General features: G+C 36.2%; 2 protein-coding genes and 1 pseudogene across 2 annotated transcripts; 1 reads left to right on the top strand and 2 right to left on the bottom strand.

Annotated features, from left to right (window-relative positions):
* Positions 1-1,255: 1,255 nt before the first annotated feature.
* LOC143602984 (U11/U12 small nuclear ribonucleoprotein 59 kDa protein-like) lies at positions 1,256-10,627 on the top strand. The gene is made up of 9 exons (XM_077079925.1): positions 1,256-1,537; positions 3,467-3,809; positions 3,900-3,983; positions 4,080-4,145; positions 4,278-4,350; positions 4,482-4,870; positions 8,359-8,399; positions 8,537-8,671; positions 10,001-10,627. Exons 1-8 carry the CDS (start codon positions 1,386-1,388, stop codon positions 8,613-8,615), a joined length of 1,227 nt encoding a protein of 408 aa, XP_076936040.1. The 5' UTR covers positions 1,256-1,385; the 3' UTR covers positions 8,616-8,671; positions 10,001-10,627.
* Positions 10,628-11,120: 493 nt separating this feature from the next.
* On the bottom strand, positions 11,121-11,654 carry LOC143602983 (RING-H2 finger protein ATL67 pseudogene; annotated as a pseudogene).
* Positions 11,655-14,166: 2,512 nt separating this feature from the next.
* Positions 14,167-15,629, bottom strand: LOC143602986 (late embryogenesis abundant protein Lea14-A-like). The gene is made up of 2 exons (XM_077079927.1): positions 15,424-15,629; positions 14,167-14,540 (listed from the first exon to the last, which is right to left on the bottom strand). Exons 1-2 carry the CDS (start codon positions 15,627-15,629, stop codon positions 14,273-14,275), a joined length of 474 nt encoding a protein of 157 aa, XP_076936042.1. The 3' UTR covers positions 14,167-14,272.
* Between the last annotated feature and the right edge of the window lie 902 nt (positions 15,630-16,531).

The raw sequence follows: 16,531 nt of genomic DNA, 5'->3' as shown, positions 1-16,531 counted from the left end.
ATAAGGAGGTGGATGGCGTTTTTTTAATCGCATAGTAACCTCAGTGATCAAATTAAGTACCAAAATTATCTTAACATTTCATCGAGCATGTAATAGAGTAATATAAACTTCAGTTCATCCCCCATATAAATGTTTTACTAATAATCATCAGTTAAAGCATCATTCTAGATTTCTAGTACAAAATTATAATTTTTTTAATCGGTACCATCACCAAGTCTGTAGTTACCATTCCTTCATTAGCCTATGTGAAAGAACTATATATATATATATATATATATATATATATATATCCAATTCACAAACAAAATCACTATATTTCTTTACTTACACATCCCATAATCATTGCAATGAAACTGTTCCTTCAAAATATGAGTCAAAAATTGAAATAAATAAATTAGAATAGTGTTCATATGAAGCAATAATTCATATTGCTAAAAAGAAGTGATATGTAGTAGTTTACATCGATCATCATAATAGAAGTCAAACTCCCCATAAATATTACCCCCGAATATATGTTTTGATTAGATTTCAATCAAATTTAGATGTGAAGACAGTGTGGTCGGATTTCAATAGTCGGACCCAACCTGCAATGTCGATACTTATTTAAACGGTAAAGATACAGATTATAAGCTAATAATAAAAATCAAAGCGTAAGAATAACAAACTCATACATGTGCAAGCACAGGCACTAGCAAACTGCTTCGATCGCAGAGGTGTGATATCTCGAAAGGAAACTCAACACTAGTCGGCGATAGGCGAACGATGGCAAGTAGTAGAACGATTTCCGGCGAATGATTTGGAGAGGAGACCAGAGGGGGAACCTTGCACCAAGCTCTAACATGTTGCCAAATCACAGCCGGAACTAGACAACGGGTAATAATATGTTCAACCGAATATGTTTAAAAAGACCCTCCATGCAAAAATATTGCATTTGAGGGGAACCCAATTACACTCAATACTTGTTACCCGTTTAAAGCTCTCGTAAGGCATAACTAAAACTTTCCTTACCGAACCAACCGTGAACTCCCACGAACTATTCCCTGACAAACTCCAAGAATATTGACCTCCATTCCACCTACCGAGGAAATAACTTTAAATAAATTCTCCCCTATTACCTTTCTTTAATTTTGTTTCGTTTACTAGACTCGAGAACACAGTAACAAATGAATCAATCTCAAGCAACTCACAAACACAATTGCAATACAATTGCAATGTTTCATTTATAAATAAAATCTTTTTACACATTCATTTTCTTTCTATACAAATCAACTTCTATATACACTCGTTTATTACTATACGTTTTGCCAACAAGCGCTAGGGTTTAGTTTACCCAAATTGTTGAATTAGGGCTAAGTTCTGTGATATCTTTTGCAGTAATTGTTAGTATGAATACAAATACAATGATGATGCGGCCAATGATTCCACCGCCGCCGTGGTTTCCACCGGCACCGCCGGTGACTAGTGGTTTCTGGAACGCCGGTAACGTGCAAGGCTCTCTGAAGGAGCTTCGAAACACTCTTAATCTCGCAGAAGCAATGTGAGTATATGATTTGAAATTGAACCTATTTATTTTGACCTAATTTTAAGTCAGTTTTATACCTGTAAACAAACCGAACGAACACGAACTAGGACGTGTATGTTCGTGCTCGTTCGTTTGACTTTAAAGGAACACGAAAACTTAAGTTAGTTGAACAAATATGTGTGTGTGTTCATGTTTATGTTCGTTTGTTTAAAATCTAAACGAACAGATGACTTACAAAAACAAACATAATTGAACAAAGATAAACGAGCATATATGAACAAACATAAATGAACACAAACAAAACATAACTAAGCGAGCATAAACGAGCATATATGAACAAGTATAAATGAACACAAACAAAACATAAATAAAAGAACATAAATGAACTAACCGTAGTCACATAACGGCATAATGCAATTCGCTATTGGTGGCGTATTCGGTTAGGGGGTAGGTTCACATTGGTACGAACCGGTACGGTGTATCATAGAGGTCGGTTCGATGTTTCCACTTCAAAACAGAAGTTACCAAATTTCATAATTCAAATTACCCGAACATAAAATACAAATGGCAAAAATATAAATTGATTTTATTTCTGTAAACTGATAGAGATGAATTTATGTTTTATAATATAAATTGCTCTAAACTATAAACTGATTTATTGCGGTAACTTGGTTGGTCATATTTGGAAACCAGTGGAAGGTCGGCTGTAAATTGATCGTCTGTTGAATACCTAAGAATCGTTTACGATTGGAAATGAGGAGTTGCCTTATTTGCCGAATGCTGACCAAATTGATTGGATTGATTAAGTTGAAATCCGATGGCTAAAAAAACGATTCTGTACAATCGATTTCAATTTCACTCAGAAACGACGAATCAGTTAATTGGATTCCTATTCAATAGCGATTAGAAACGCCGCACCAGTCAACTCAAAATGGCGATTGGGAACAAAACGATCCAATACGAAATACACGGCTTTTTTAGCGAATTATGTGACTATGGAACAAACATAAACGAACGTTCACGAACATAAATGAATGAATGAAACATGTGCTCATGTTTGTTTGTTTAATAAATAATAAAATGAACACAAATTTTATGTTCATGTTCGTTCGTTTATTAAATAAACGAACATAAATGAACTTCCCGCCGAGCAGTTCATCGAACGTTTGGTTCGTATATAGGCCTAGCTAAAGGTTCTTAAGCTATTATTAGGAGGCCTTTTGAAAGCATGAATTTTTGGTCTAGAAGTGAAATTGAACTCCATTGTAGTAAACAGATACCAACTATTTGTCCCTAATATTAAATTATCAATTTCATGTCTAGCCAACGGTTCTTAAGCTATCACCAGGGTATCGTGTCAAGCACATTAGCTCAAGTACGACACGCGTACGCTACTCGATTAACCCGGTATTTTATTGTGGTTTCTAGCATCTTTGTACTCTAATATGCACAAATTTACAACCAAAGATACAAATGTATACAAAACAATTACGATTAAACTGTCAAACATAATTCAAATTTCACTTTTATCTTCTAAATCTTTGCATAGAATGCCCAATCAGTTTAAGCTATGACATAAAACACATTTGTTGTCAATTTATAATATACAGCCAACCCATGGGTTGACCCGAAACTGACCCGAAGCAGTTTAGAGTGAACTTAAAAATGTGAGTCTCGTGTTAAAAATTCACACCCTTATTATAGTTGAGTTTTCCGAACCGTTCGTTTTGCAACCTAACATTTTGAATCATAGTTTGATGTTTACGTATCATTAGGGATGTAATATGGATTATTGGTAACAATGAAGTTAAACAAAAGTAATCAAACTGAGATGCTTGTGAATTTGTGATAGCTTGATTAAGATAGGATTATTTTGAATATAGAAATTACCTTATGTGATTACAGTTGGTGTGATAGATCTCTAATATTTTGGGTTTCTTGCAGGGAGAAAGAGTTGGAGATGCTTATCGCAATGAAAGGCACCGAGCAGCATTCTGAAGGAACAGATGACAGAGCAAATGAAGCTGCTGTTGAAAGGTTTTTTAAGTTTCTAGAGAAGAACAAGATATCACTGGATACACAACAACAAATCACACAGGAAGCAGCTAATGGTCTAATAATGAAGCTTAGAAATGAACTTGAACCATTTAGGGTTATAACTGATGATAAAACACCATGGGAGGAGAAATCTGCAGCAGTTAGATTGTCAAATAAAATCCAAAAAAACAAAAGAAACAAACTTTGGCGGAAACGAAAGAGACAACTTGTCGGTGAAATGCTTGCAAAGGTGATAACTGAATTTGCACTTTCTTTTCTTTTCTTTCTTTTTCTTTCATCTTTTAGTTGTAGTTTGTGAAACTATGAGTTTCTACAATAGGAACGAGAGCGTTTTGATCAAGTTGACCAAGAAGCCGATGAATGGAGGGCTAGGGAAATTGCGAAGGAAACAGCTAAGCGTAATGTAATACTGACTTTTACATATTCTTAGCTTCCTGTTAATTTTGCCATATCTTTGATTTCATGATCTGCAATTTAATTAGGGCAATTTTTTTTTCAGGTTGAGAAAATGAAGGAAATTGCAAAGCAAAAGGCTAATGAGGAGAGAAAGAGATTAGAATCTGAGGTGATAATCTTGTAATGTACAGTTGTAGTTTATATTGTTTATACGAGGGTGTTAGCAGCCGATGCTTCATTAGTTATATTAAAAACATATGTTTTTTCTAGTTTGTTTAGATGATGATTTTCTCTATTTCAGCTTGAGCTTCTGTTGATTGTGGAGAAATTGCAAGATTTACGGTCCATCAGGATCCAGAAATTAACAAAACAAGGTTTGTAGTAGATTTTATTAAATAATAATGCTTTCCTATGATCAATGCATCATTCACAAACTCACTAATATATGTTTACAAATAAGATTATCAACATGTAAACATCATAAACGTATCTAATGATCATGCAGGCCATTTTCTCCCGGATGAGGACAACAAATTTATGGAGAGAATTCGTGCTGCTGTTGAGGAAGAGGAGAGGCAAGCAATGGCGGCTGCCGACACAGATGCCGCCAAAGATGCCATTGCAACTGCTGAGGAATCTCGAAACGCAACAGGTGCAGATGCTATAAATCCAGAAGATCAAACTAATGTGGAAGATGGAGATAAAATAAATCAGGAAAAAACAACCGAGACTGAAGCAAAAGGTAGCTCAATGGCAGCCGTTGATATGGAATCCGGGAATCAAAGATCTAAAGTTGCAGCCTCGACAAAAGGATATGATTATTCAGCAAGTTTACCACTTGAATTTTATCACTATTATCATGGAAGCAATACTGATATGGGAACATTAATCGAGGCAAGTTTTATAATTTTTATCGTACATATCTAGAGGTGTTCAAAAAAACCGGTTACGGAACCGGTTTGGCCGGTTCAACCGGAAACCGGTTTTTTAAAAACCGGTTTTTTTAAAAACCGGTTTGACCGGTTTACGTAACCGGTTTACGTATCGGTTATACGTTTTGGAGCCAAAACCGGTTTTATAACCGGTTTTTTTTATAACCGGTTTTTTTTAATAACCGGTTATTAAAAAACCGGTTAACCGGTTTTTAAAATAACCGGTTTATTACCGTTATAAAAAAAACCGGTTAACCGGTTTTTTAATAACCGGTTAACCGGTTAAACCGGTTTTCGAACGTTACCAAACGGCTTTATAGCCGTTTTTTTTTTTTTGACCGTTTTTTAGCCGTTTTTTTTTTGTTTTTTTACCATTTTACCCCCACAAACATCTATATATAGTTTAGGTTGGGTATTGGTTAGATCACACTTGATTATACAACTCCAAACGCTCTAAACGTTTATTTAATACGCGATTATACAACTCCAAACGCTCTTCTTTCGTAGTCGTTTATTTCATACTCGAGTATACCACTCTTAATTCGTAGTCGATTATCATGGCCTCCCAAAGTGCTGCTTCATCGGTCAACATGGGTGCCTCGAACACGGGAGAAACCGTCGTTCGGGTCATCCCCACGAAACGAAACCAAGATATTTGGCAACATTTCGACCTATGCGAAATGTCTAACGGAACCCAAAAAGCTAGATGCAAACATTGTTTGAAGTTTTATAACAAAGAAGCAAACTCCAGTTTAAGAGCTCATGTAGAAAAGCCCTCTTGCAAGGTCTTGAAGGACGAATCCGGAAGTAGTTCGCAGCCGGAGATGACGAATCAAGGAACGGTGTTTACGTACGACCTTGAAGCGGTACGTCAACAGTTTGGCAACTTTGTGATTCAACAATCACTTCCTTTCAACCACTTCGACAACCCTCAATTCACGGAGATGATGCAAAAGTATGTTCAACCACGCTACCAACACGTAAGTCGTTCGACCCTTAGAAGAGATTGTCTTAAAGCATGGAAAAACGCTAAATCCGAACTAATTTCATACTTTTCAAACTTACAAACTGGTGTGAACTTAACAACGGATGTGTGGTCGGTACCTAATGGTTCGCCCGACTCATACATTTGTGTGACGGCTCATTGGGTTGACCCCCGGTCGTGGCAAATGATGAAACGAACCGTTGCGTTTCAATTGTTTGATTACCCGCACACGGGTAGAAATATTTTTAAACTCTTGGATAAAGTCATTCGACAATACAAGATTGAAGATAAAATCTTTTCAATATCGTTTGATAACGCGTCCAACAATACGGCCGCGGTTGGCCATTTAAAATTAAAGTATAAACCTATCTGTGATGGAGCGTTTTTTCATAGCCGATGCATTGCACATATTATCAACTTGGCCGTGCAAGATGGGTTAAACGTGATCGAAACGCAAAGAAACAATTTTAAAAGAATGTTACGAGATGTTTTTAGCAACAATTCAACATTTTCAAGATACAAAAAATTTTGTGAAGAAGCTAACTGTCAATGGTTGGGGCCTAATTGGGATTGTCCAACAAGATGGAACTCGACTTGTGAAATGTTTGAGAAAGCCATCCAACAAAAACAATCGTTAATTGCGTTTCATCAAATTTTGTCAAATAGGGGTAAATGTGCACCGTACGATCCTAGAAACTGGTTATTGATTGAGATCGTTACGGAGGTTCTTCAAATTTTTAAATCTTGCACAACTACTTTATCCGGGGTTTACTATCCAACAAGCCCCATTGCTTTACCAAAAATTGCTGTCATGTGCACAAAGTTGACTGAAATTCATTGTAGGGGTGCACCTTATTTTGATATGGGTGCAAAAATGAAAGAAAAATTTAGAAAATATTTTCAACAACTACCCGCTGTTTTGACCTGTGCGGCTGCGTTAAACCCTTGCATCAATGTTGGTGGTGTTGAAGCTTTAATAGAAAAAATTTGTGATGAGCTAGAGTTAAACGACGATCAAAACCCCCATTATAACCAAACTTTAAAGAATGCTTTCAACACCACCTTGGCAAACATGTATGATGTTTACCTTACAAAACACGGGTCGTCTTCCCAAATTCATGACTCGTTAAGAGCTGTTGCCCAATCCCAATCCCAAACCGACCTTGAAATGGGGATGTACTACATGATTTGGGAAGACGCCGGTAAACGTCAAAGGGTAAACACCCCAAGCAGTGAACTTGGAAGGTATGGTGGTACCAACTTTGTGAAACACATGACTCCGGATGAATTTAGAAGTCTTGATATGCTGGCTTGGTGGAGAGGTAAGGAGGATGAGTTTCCGATCCTCGCCGCCATGGCCAAAGATTTACTAACGGTCCAAGCTTCCACGGTAGCTTCGGAGTCTGCTTTTTCTGTTTCTGGCAGGGTTATATCGATTAGGAGGACTCGACTCACTCCACCAGCTGTAGAGATGTCGATTTGCTACAAGGATTACTTGGACTCTTTAGATAGGGCACAACATCAACGCTCACTCGAGGGGGAAATGGAGTATGAGGCGGCCTTGTATGAAGACGAGGTCAATCAAGGACACACTCAACCAATGACCGATGAAGAAGCCGCGTACGACGATTACCTAAGGAATAGCTCGGGATCGGGTAGCGAAGAAAATGAGTAACAAACATCAACTTGTTAATGTAATCGTGTCTAAGCATTCTTTAATGTTTGTATTTTTGAGTTACGAATATGCGATAACGATTTAATGTTTGTATTTTTAATGTAAAAGCTATAAATGAAAGTTATGTGTTTTTAATCTTCCAAGCAAAGAATGCTAACAACGAAACCCTAAACCCTAAACCCTAAAGCAAAAAAAAAAAAAACCGGTTAACCGGTTAGACCGGTTATTAAAAACCGGTTGTAAAAAAACCGGTTTAATAACCGGTTCTAACCGGTTTCTAAACCGGTCCAAACCGGTTTGGCCGGTTTGAGTTTTCATTGACAAAAACCGGTTAATAACCGGTCCGGTTATTAACCGAACCGGTTTTTTTCTGGATAAAAAAAACCGGTCCGGTTAATAACCGAACCGGTTTTTTCAAAAAAACCGATTTGTGCACCTCTATGTAACATATCACTGTTAATTAAAAATCAAAATTGGGCTGAGTGATCATTATGATTTCTGTTACCTAGCTGAATGCAACTATGGAATTATTTGGAAAAAAAATACACTGATGGTCTCTGGCCAGACAGCGGTTGAAAATTACAACCATATTCTATAGTCCCCCATTGTTCACTCAGTTGTAACACATTTGGTTTTTTTACCAACTGACATTTAAATTCTGTTAACCTTTTATGAGATGACTATTGCACCACACTTATTCATAGTAAAAGGAAAAACACCCAAATAACCCAAAAGAGTTTATGGATTTATAAACAAAATGGCTGATTTTAGGCGATATTTTTTCTTACAGGTCAGACGAATGTGGGATGCATATATAAGACCTGGAGGAAGGCAAGCACGTTATTTTTAATAATGCAGTTTAAATCTGCCAGAAGCATCTTTCTTTGAGCATTAGAAAATTTCTTACATAGATACTGATCATCTCTTTGTAGCTTAAATTATTTGATTTCATTTGGCTTGTTTTGCAGTCGAATACCTGGTCACTGGGTTCAACCACCCCCTCCAGCTGATGAAATATGGGCGTCCTATCTCGTGAAACCCCGATGAACTTCATATTACTTGCATTACATTGCTTAAACTTGGTAGCAGCTGCTGTATTGTTGGTATGTTTTTTTTTAATGCTTTAGCAATTGTCAACACAATGCCTTTGTGCCTATTAATGAACATCTACGTGAGCCATTAGTGTATTTTATGTAGGTATAGTTTGAAGGATATAATCTTGATTTCACATTTGAACACGGGTTTAGTATGGACAACCGAGAAGTACAAAGGGGTGAACTGAATAAAGTCTTTATAGATAAAGAAGATAAAGGTTAGAGACTAAATTGAATCGTTGATTTATTATTAGGAGATAAATTGTTAAAAGAGTTAGAGATAATGGTTAAGGACTAGGATTGTAGTATAAATAGGGATCTTTGTGATTTTGAAGGGTTTTGGTGGGGTTTTTGTTTTTCGGTTTATGCTAATACTAAAAGAGTCGAATGAGTTGTTCAAATTGCATGTGTTTGTGTTTGGTTAATGGACCTGATATCCAACATAGTTTTACTTGATAGGATACTTGTCTATAGGTGTATATAACTTTTGACAGAAATCCCTATATTCAATTATTCGTCTCTTTAACCTGCCAACCCAAACATGACTTGTTATTCCATTTATCTAAATGAGTCATATGGTTACCGGTTGTAATCAATTTATAAATGGGTTAAACGGGCCATAAATGGTTGACCTTCTAAATATCTTTTGTTGCATTTATATTCTATTTGTCACTAACACGAGTTGACGGGTCAACATGTTTAATTCAATTGAATCAAGCAAGGCCGAGACTAAACACAACCCGCTATGGGTTAAAAACATCAACGCGAACACCTTATTTATTAAATGGGCTGGACACGACAACCCAAATCATGATTATTTTCACGTTAGGCTCGGCTTTTACTACCCCCAGGCACTAGCTGATTCTTCTGTTTTATTGTCATTTAAAAACGAAGTTGATGTTCGACTGATAGTCTGATACTCAAATGCATCTAGAAAATTTTTGGTCATTGTACATTACATGTCAATCCCAAGTTTCACCTCTATTATTTTCCCGTCAAAAACTAATATAATTTATATTCATAATGTGATCATAGTTTTAATAGAGGTAAACCCGACGAATGACAGCTGTTTTCCTTGTTTTTTGTAACATGGCATCCACAAGGGGTTCATTACTACCTCCCAGGGTTTGACACAAACATTACAATTATAAAACTTACTTTGGTGCTACATATTATCACTTTTTACACTGGGTTGATACATTAAGTTTATGATTACATGATATTATTAACATAGATCTTTTTCTTACCCGTATCATATCCAATTGCACGGCTCTGTGTATGTACAGTTTTAATATGGGTTTAATCCCGTTTTGTTTTTTTTTTTGGTTTTGATATCAGATTTGTGCTAGCTTGGAAAAACAGACGAAGCGCGCCGGAGAACTCAAATGACAACAGCCACTTTGTTAATCTCTTATCTCTCTCCCTTTACAAGCAGAAGTTTAGGCATAGAGATGTGTGCTAAAATACTGTTGAATCCACCAGCTCACATCTGTTCATAAGCGGTGACGTCGTGTGGCTGCCAACAGTTTCCAGAAGCTCTGAACCAAAACAGCAGTGTACCGGCCGCTAGTTGAACGGTGAACATTTATTTATTTTTGTTAAATTTTTCATTATGATCTTATTAGCATTTGTACACTGTGTTACAAAGATGGTACCTTTATTTGATGTGGTTAAGAAAAACACTAGGGAAGATGACACCTGCGTGGTCTTTAAAAATTGGCGAATTTGAGTTAAGGAACTGAGATAATGGTATTTGAATCTCCTCGAGAAACTTGCCAAGAGAGACTTTAGATGAGCCGAGTGGTTAATGGGCTACTTGAGATTGGCTAGCTAAAAATTCACATTAAGCTTAAGTTTAGTCGAGTTTGAGGTGGAGAATAATTTGAACTTTATTTATTAAAGAGCTCAAGTTTTATATACCTAGTCTGTTTGAATATAAGAATATGCGTTTAGCATGATAAATTGTAGGCAAGTGAATCCGGAACATAAGAATGAGCATAAGAATGTAACGTGGTTTGTTCTAACTTGTCCTACGTCTACGGCTGCATTAAGGTTCTCTTTTTTATTATTTGGTGCTCAAGGAATAATAAATAAATTAAACAATATATATTATGATTCATAGAGAACTTATAATCATGATTATATATAAAACTTGGTCAAGTTTGTGAGGCTAGTAAAATTTGATACATGAAGCTTGGTCACAAACTCATTTATTAGATGAGCAACAGTTTAAGATTAAGCTCGAGCTTGAGACGGACCCGGCTCATTTACATCCGCGATGTGCCTAAAAAAAAAAAAGATCACCATGAAAAGAACAATTCATGAATAAATCTAATGAAATTAACTAAAATAGAAGCTCCAAAGCAATCTAGATTTACACAATGACAAATAAAACCACCGATCAAAACCTAATAAAATTAACCGTTAATCTAGGATAACAATTAGCAAATTAACAAGATCACCTCAGGTGACGACCATCAGAGGAGTACTGAGAGAACGGGAAAACCTCCGCCGACGGACTTGACAATGGCGTCCGCAGAGGCAAGTTCCGACAAACCGGACAACTCGCATTAAGCTCCAACCAAGCATCAACACAAATCTGATGAAAACAGTGCTTGCAATCCGGCAACATCCTCATCATCTCCGCCTCTCTATACTCGGATAAACAGATCGCACACATCGGATCAATATCTTTGACAATTCCTTTCGAGAATGGAAACTTAGGGTACACATTGATCATCGATTGATCCAGTCTAACGTTATGAGTCTCGTCGACGTTGTTGTTACCTCCGCCAACGATTATTATTCTTGGGTCTCGGTTAATACGCCAGTGATTGAAACATATGCAGGAAGCAAGTAATGATGCGAAAATGACTAAAACGCCGAAGGTCATGGCGATTGCATTGCCAAGACTGAGGTTTGCGATGTAGTCTTGTGAGGCGCTCGACATTGGTGGCGGTGACATGGTGAATGGTGGTCCATCTATAGGTAGAAAGAAGAGGTGGGGGGGTTTGGAGGGGGTGGAGGTGGTTGGGGTGATGAGCTGCATCATTAAATGATAGTTAGAGAGGTATTAATGACTAAAAACCGTTACATATTTTGTGTTAAAAAAATATAGAAAACGGGTCGGGTGGGGTCGGATTCAGTAAAGTTTTGTTTACCTTTAACCATAAGATTTGTTATGATTTTCTTAGATTTATGATTTATTTGTAAATATTCTCGTTATACTCCACATTCTACAATGCGCATCAAGTTGATATCTTGTTATATGGTTTATGTGTAAGGAGTTGTTTGGTAATCTAGTGGTGAATCAATAAGAGGTCTGACTGATTAAGAAGTAGCTTCAACATCTGAAAATTAACTATTAAGAGGCTCCATGAGCCATTAAGAGGTATAACCAATCACATTCTACCTTTGACCAATTCAAAGGTAGTCGCTTAATAACATCATTAAGAGATTATCAAATAGCCCCTACGTGTACATATTGCATCTTGTTGATCAACCATTATCCTAGTTGGTGAGTATCAACATAGCATGCAAACAAAACAATAGGAAAGCACCAAAAAGAGGTCTATCGACTATTTTAATGAAAGCATACTATGCATTTCACCGTCCAAGGCCTCTTAGTCTAGTGGTGCTAAGGTGTTCGATAAGACTTTGTTTTTTAAGGGTTGACAGTTTTTTGTCCCGTAGACATGTATGCATAATTTAGGAGTAGATTTAGAGAGCGTGTGAGTTGTTATTAAAAAGATGCACTACATTTCTATGTTAATTCACATTTACATATATCTCTTTCTACGTGTGATGCTATTCGAAATTTGCATATGTACACGTAGATATTAGTTTGAATTATTAAGCCTTATCTAGTTGATTTATGTGATTATCAAAGGGGCATTTACATATATCCCTTCCTAAGTTCTCTGATTACATATTTACTCATCCCTTAAAAATCAATTACATATTTCCCCTCCTAAACCACATATATTACATATCTCCCCATTTCAAAACATCAACTAATGAAATGACTGTTTTACCCTTAATAAACTAATTAAATAACTAATTACATATATCCTATCCTAGAAGCATCAGTTACATATTTCCCCAATTTACACCCAAATCGAGTCAATTTTAAGACGAACATATCGAAGCTAATAAATCCGGTCATTAGATTTTTTTCCCCCTTCGACATCTTTTTAAGTTTTTTAGTTTCGTTTTTAACGAGCACCAAAAAGCAAAAAAACAAGTGCCAAATGCATTCATCTTATCTGCAAACTAAAACAAAATATGGCAGCCTTTATTTGCAATGCTGCAGCTATTACTAGTGAACTATTTGTTTTTATTCTTTTAATACTTTTACCAGCAACACAAATTCATTCATAATAAACAAAGTACAAAGTTGTTTTAGCAAGGAACTGACATACAATCAAACAGAACTACACTTTCATATTTTCGCAATAATCCTCACATGATCCTATAAGAACCTGGTACCTCCAAACTTAATTCATATGATACCCCCCCCCCCCCTGTCAAACTGTTAAGCGTTTAAATATTTCCAGACCTTTGACATTAATAAAATGATTACTATATATTTAGCGGATTTATAGCTTCACCCCCTTTTTGTGTTTAATTTCTTTGTCCTTCGAGATTGATCTCCATGGTTAAATTGATCCTCGTTCCTTAGTTACTTATGATCTTTAAATTCCCGTGCCTTTAGCCACCCGAACCCATTTTCGACCTTCGATTCATCCTAGTGCTTGCCTCTAATTATTTGACTTGTCCTAGCGCTTGATTCGTCAATTTTTTACCCACCCAAGCTTTCTTGGTATAATTGCACCTTTAAGATGGTAACCGAATCCGTTTTAGGGGCACTCTAACTCAAAGAACAAGGTTTACATGGTTTTTTGCTAACCTTGTGCTCGACTAATCTAAGGGATGTATTAATTTCAGCAAACAAAGTTCATATGTAATTTCATATACAAAGAGGATGAACTTGATGAAATCGTTAAGAGAGGAAACAGTCAATTGCCAAATTGCAAATCCCTAGCAATGGATTCCTAAACTGTGTGTTTGATGTCGTGCTGCAGATCGTCGCCTTGGGAGAGCGATGTTCGACATGTTAGTACGATGTCTAGGATTTGCGAAGGGAGGAGTATCGGAGGAGATCCGTAGTTCAATAGGAAATAGAAGAGGGTAATTGGGTAATTTCATGTGAGTAGGGGGAATATGTAATTACCTTTTTAAGGGTTAAGTAAATATGTAATACGGGATATATGTAAAAATTCCGTTATTAAAATAGAGTTTTGAGTTGGGCTAGGATTTTAATGAGTTTAGAATAATTATATAGTTAGGGCTTATATAATTTGTGTGCTTTTCATTGATTAAAAATAAAAGAGTCGAGCGAGTTTGCTCAATCTCATGCTTGCGTGTTCGATCAAGATTTTCCAACAGAAGGTATGAGAATTAATTTTGTTACATATCAACATTTGGAATTCAAGTATATTTATACACACTGTAAAGTATTTAAAAACAAACGTATATGTATACGTATAGTATAGTCGTATACTAGTATCATACGGCCATGAAATCCATAATGGATATTCTCATTAATCGTTAAACCGTCTTTGAAGATCCGAATAAACTGGATAGTGTAGGGAGTTTAATCTCACCAACACTGTTCACCGGAATGTTGAGGTTACCGACGACCGGGAGATCTACAGTGAGAATAATATTTAGTTCATAATCTATATCCCAATCAGCACCGATGTCCTTTATTAGGCTTATTAAAACGCTGTGTGGCACCTTAACTCCCACGTCTAGCATCGTGTCGGCATTTGCCTTTAGCGAGCCAGGGTCTGGGATGGAGCCTTCAGCAATCACCCTGATTTCATAAAAAAATAGCACGTTCGAAATAATCACGGATATGAATTTGTATATTAGAATCACATTGATCAAAAGTAATTGTGAGTAATTTGTTTGGATTAATCATACTTATGTTCGTTTGGTTTTTATTATACATAAACAAACAGTTCATGAACGTAAACGAACATAGATGAAAAAAAACAAATAAGAAAAAACATAAGCGAACATAAATGAACAAATACAAATGAACATAATTCATAAAAAACACCAAATGAAGTCCAATGCATGTATAATATTTTTTTAAAAAAATTTATGAAATTACATAGTTCAATTGTTCAAAGGAACAAGCATAAACAAACGGCAATAAACGAACGTAAATGAACTTTCATGAATGTAACTATAGAATGAAACATGTGTTCGTAACTTTCATGAATGCAACTAAAGAATGAAACATGTGTTCGTGTTCACGTTTGTTCATTTTATAAATGGACATTAACAAACTTCTAGCTGAACTGCTGTGAGCAATTTATTAAGCATTCGGTTTGTTTATGGGCCTAATCATACTGAAAGCGGTTTGTTTATGGGCCTAATCATACTGAAAGGATTAGGCATTGATCATAAGTAATAATCGTGATTCATTCGTTGAATCAATCATATTCGAAGAGTGATGCATTTATTTCATCATTATTTTGTCCAAAATTAGCGGACTCAAGCATTAACGATCACAGACCGGAATGTTTTTATAATAAACGCATCGAACAAAAGCAAAAAATCATGATCAATCTGTGGATTAATCATAATCATTCGCGATCTATCGATCATTCGTTGTATACATTTGCGATTATGTATAGAATCCACAACGATCATATATGCATGCAACAACACGAACAAAACAGACAAACCTGCCGGCACTTTTGAATGTATACGAGATCTCACATATCGGAATAGCAGTGCTGTAAGGATTCGCAACATTGACGTCAGCTTTGTAGGTGATGCATTCGCGGCTGATGTCTTTGAGGTCGACGTTTTTCACGGTCGCCTCCGGTTTCTTCATGTTGGCGACCTTCTCCGCCACGAATTCCTTGGCCTTGTCTACCAATCCAGCCATCTCTCCAGTGGTGATTAGGTTTTGATGATGAATTGGTTGTGAATGCTTGTTGTTGAATAAATATATATATGTTTGTTATTGGTTTTGGATGTGGATGGTGATGACATTGATAAAATAACCGTTCAATAAAAAGATAACATTGATAAAAGTAGTTTATTTATCTTTTTTTACTTTTTCTATGATTTGATCTCTCTCATGATTTCTTTTAAAGTATTAAAAAATAGCATATGTGCATATATTGTATGTGCATGTGTGTTTAGAAGAAAAAGAAGTATTAATACCCAATTCTTTTTAAATAAATTTCAAACATATTGAAATCTATTAAATGAATCTGTTTACAATTATATCAAAACAAAATAATATATATACCTAGACCCTCCCAAGACCTATCCGAGATCACGGACCAAACACACTAAAACAACCAAGGACCCGCATCATAATGGTTGATCCTCAGCCTCCTATGCATGACGGACCAGCTAGACATTTGTGATCGCTGCTTGAAAATGGTCTACGAGCAAATGTATGTGGACCTACGACCCCATTCTCCATGTTGGAGGTTACCCTTAAGGTACTTGACGGCCGCTATATTTTTTTTCCTACCACAAAACATGGCCTTCGACTATTCTCCCCTGGGAGTGATTCTTTTACTGAAACCATTTCCTACGCTCTTACCACAAAGCAAGGTTCATATTAATCCAGAATAGTTTGATAATTAAAGTTTTCATTTTCAAGGTTACTAAAATCACCAAGTTGACATTAGTTGATGATCACCAAGTCATATCTTATAAGTTGTGTTCCATTACATGATCTTCCTAACATAAAGACATGTAATGAACAGATCAATTAACCCACTAACTTCGAGATCAGCTAGCTAAAAGCTCGAACCGAGCCAAGCCTAATGA

This window comes from Bidens hawaiensis, unplaced genomic scaffold (assembly GCF_021521415.1).
Source record: "Bidens hawaiensis isolate Kalapana, Puna unplaced genomic scaffold, B.hawaiensis_p1.1 tig00060266_1, whole genome shotgun sequence".
Classification (NCBI taxonomy): domain Eukaryota; kingdom Viridiplantae; phylum Streptophyta; class Magnoliopsida; order Asterales; family Asteraceae; genus Bidens; species Bidens hawaiensis.
Note: the sequence above shows the minus strand (reverse complement) of the source record. Positions and strands in the feature narration are given on the sequence as shown.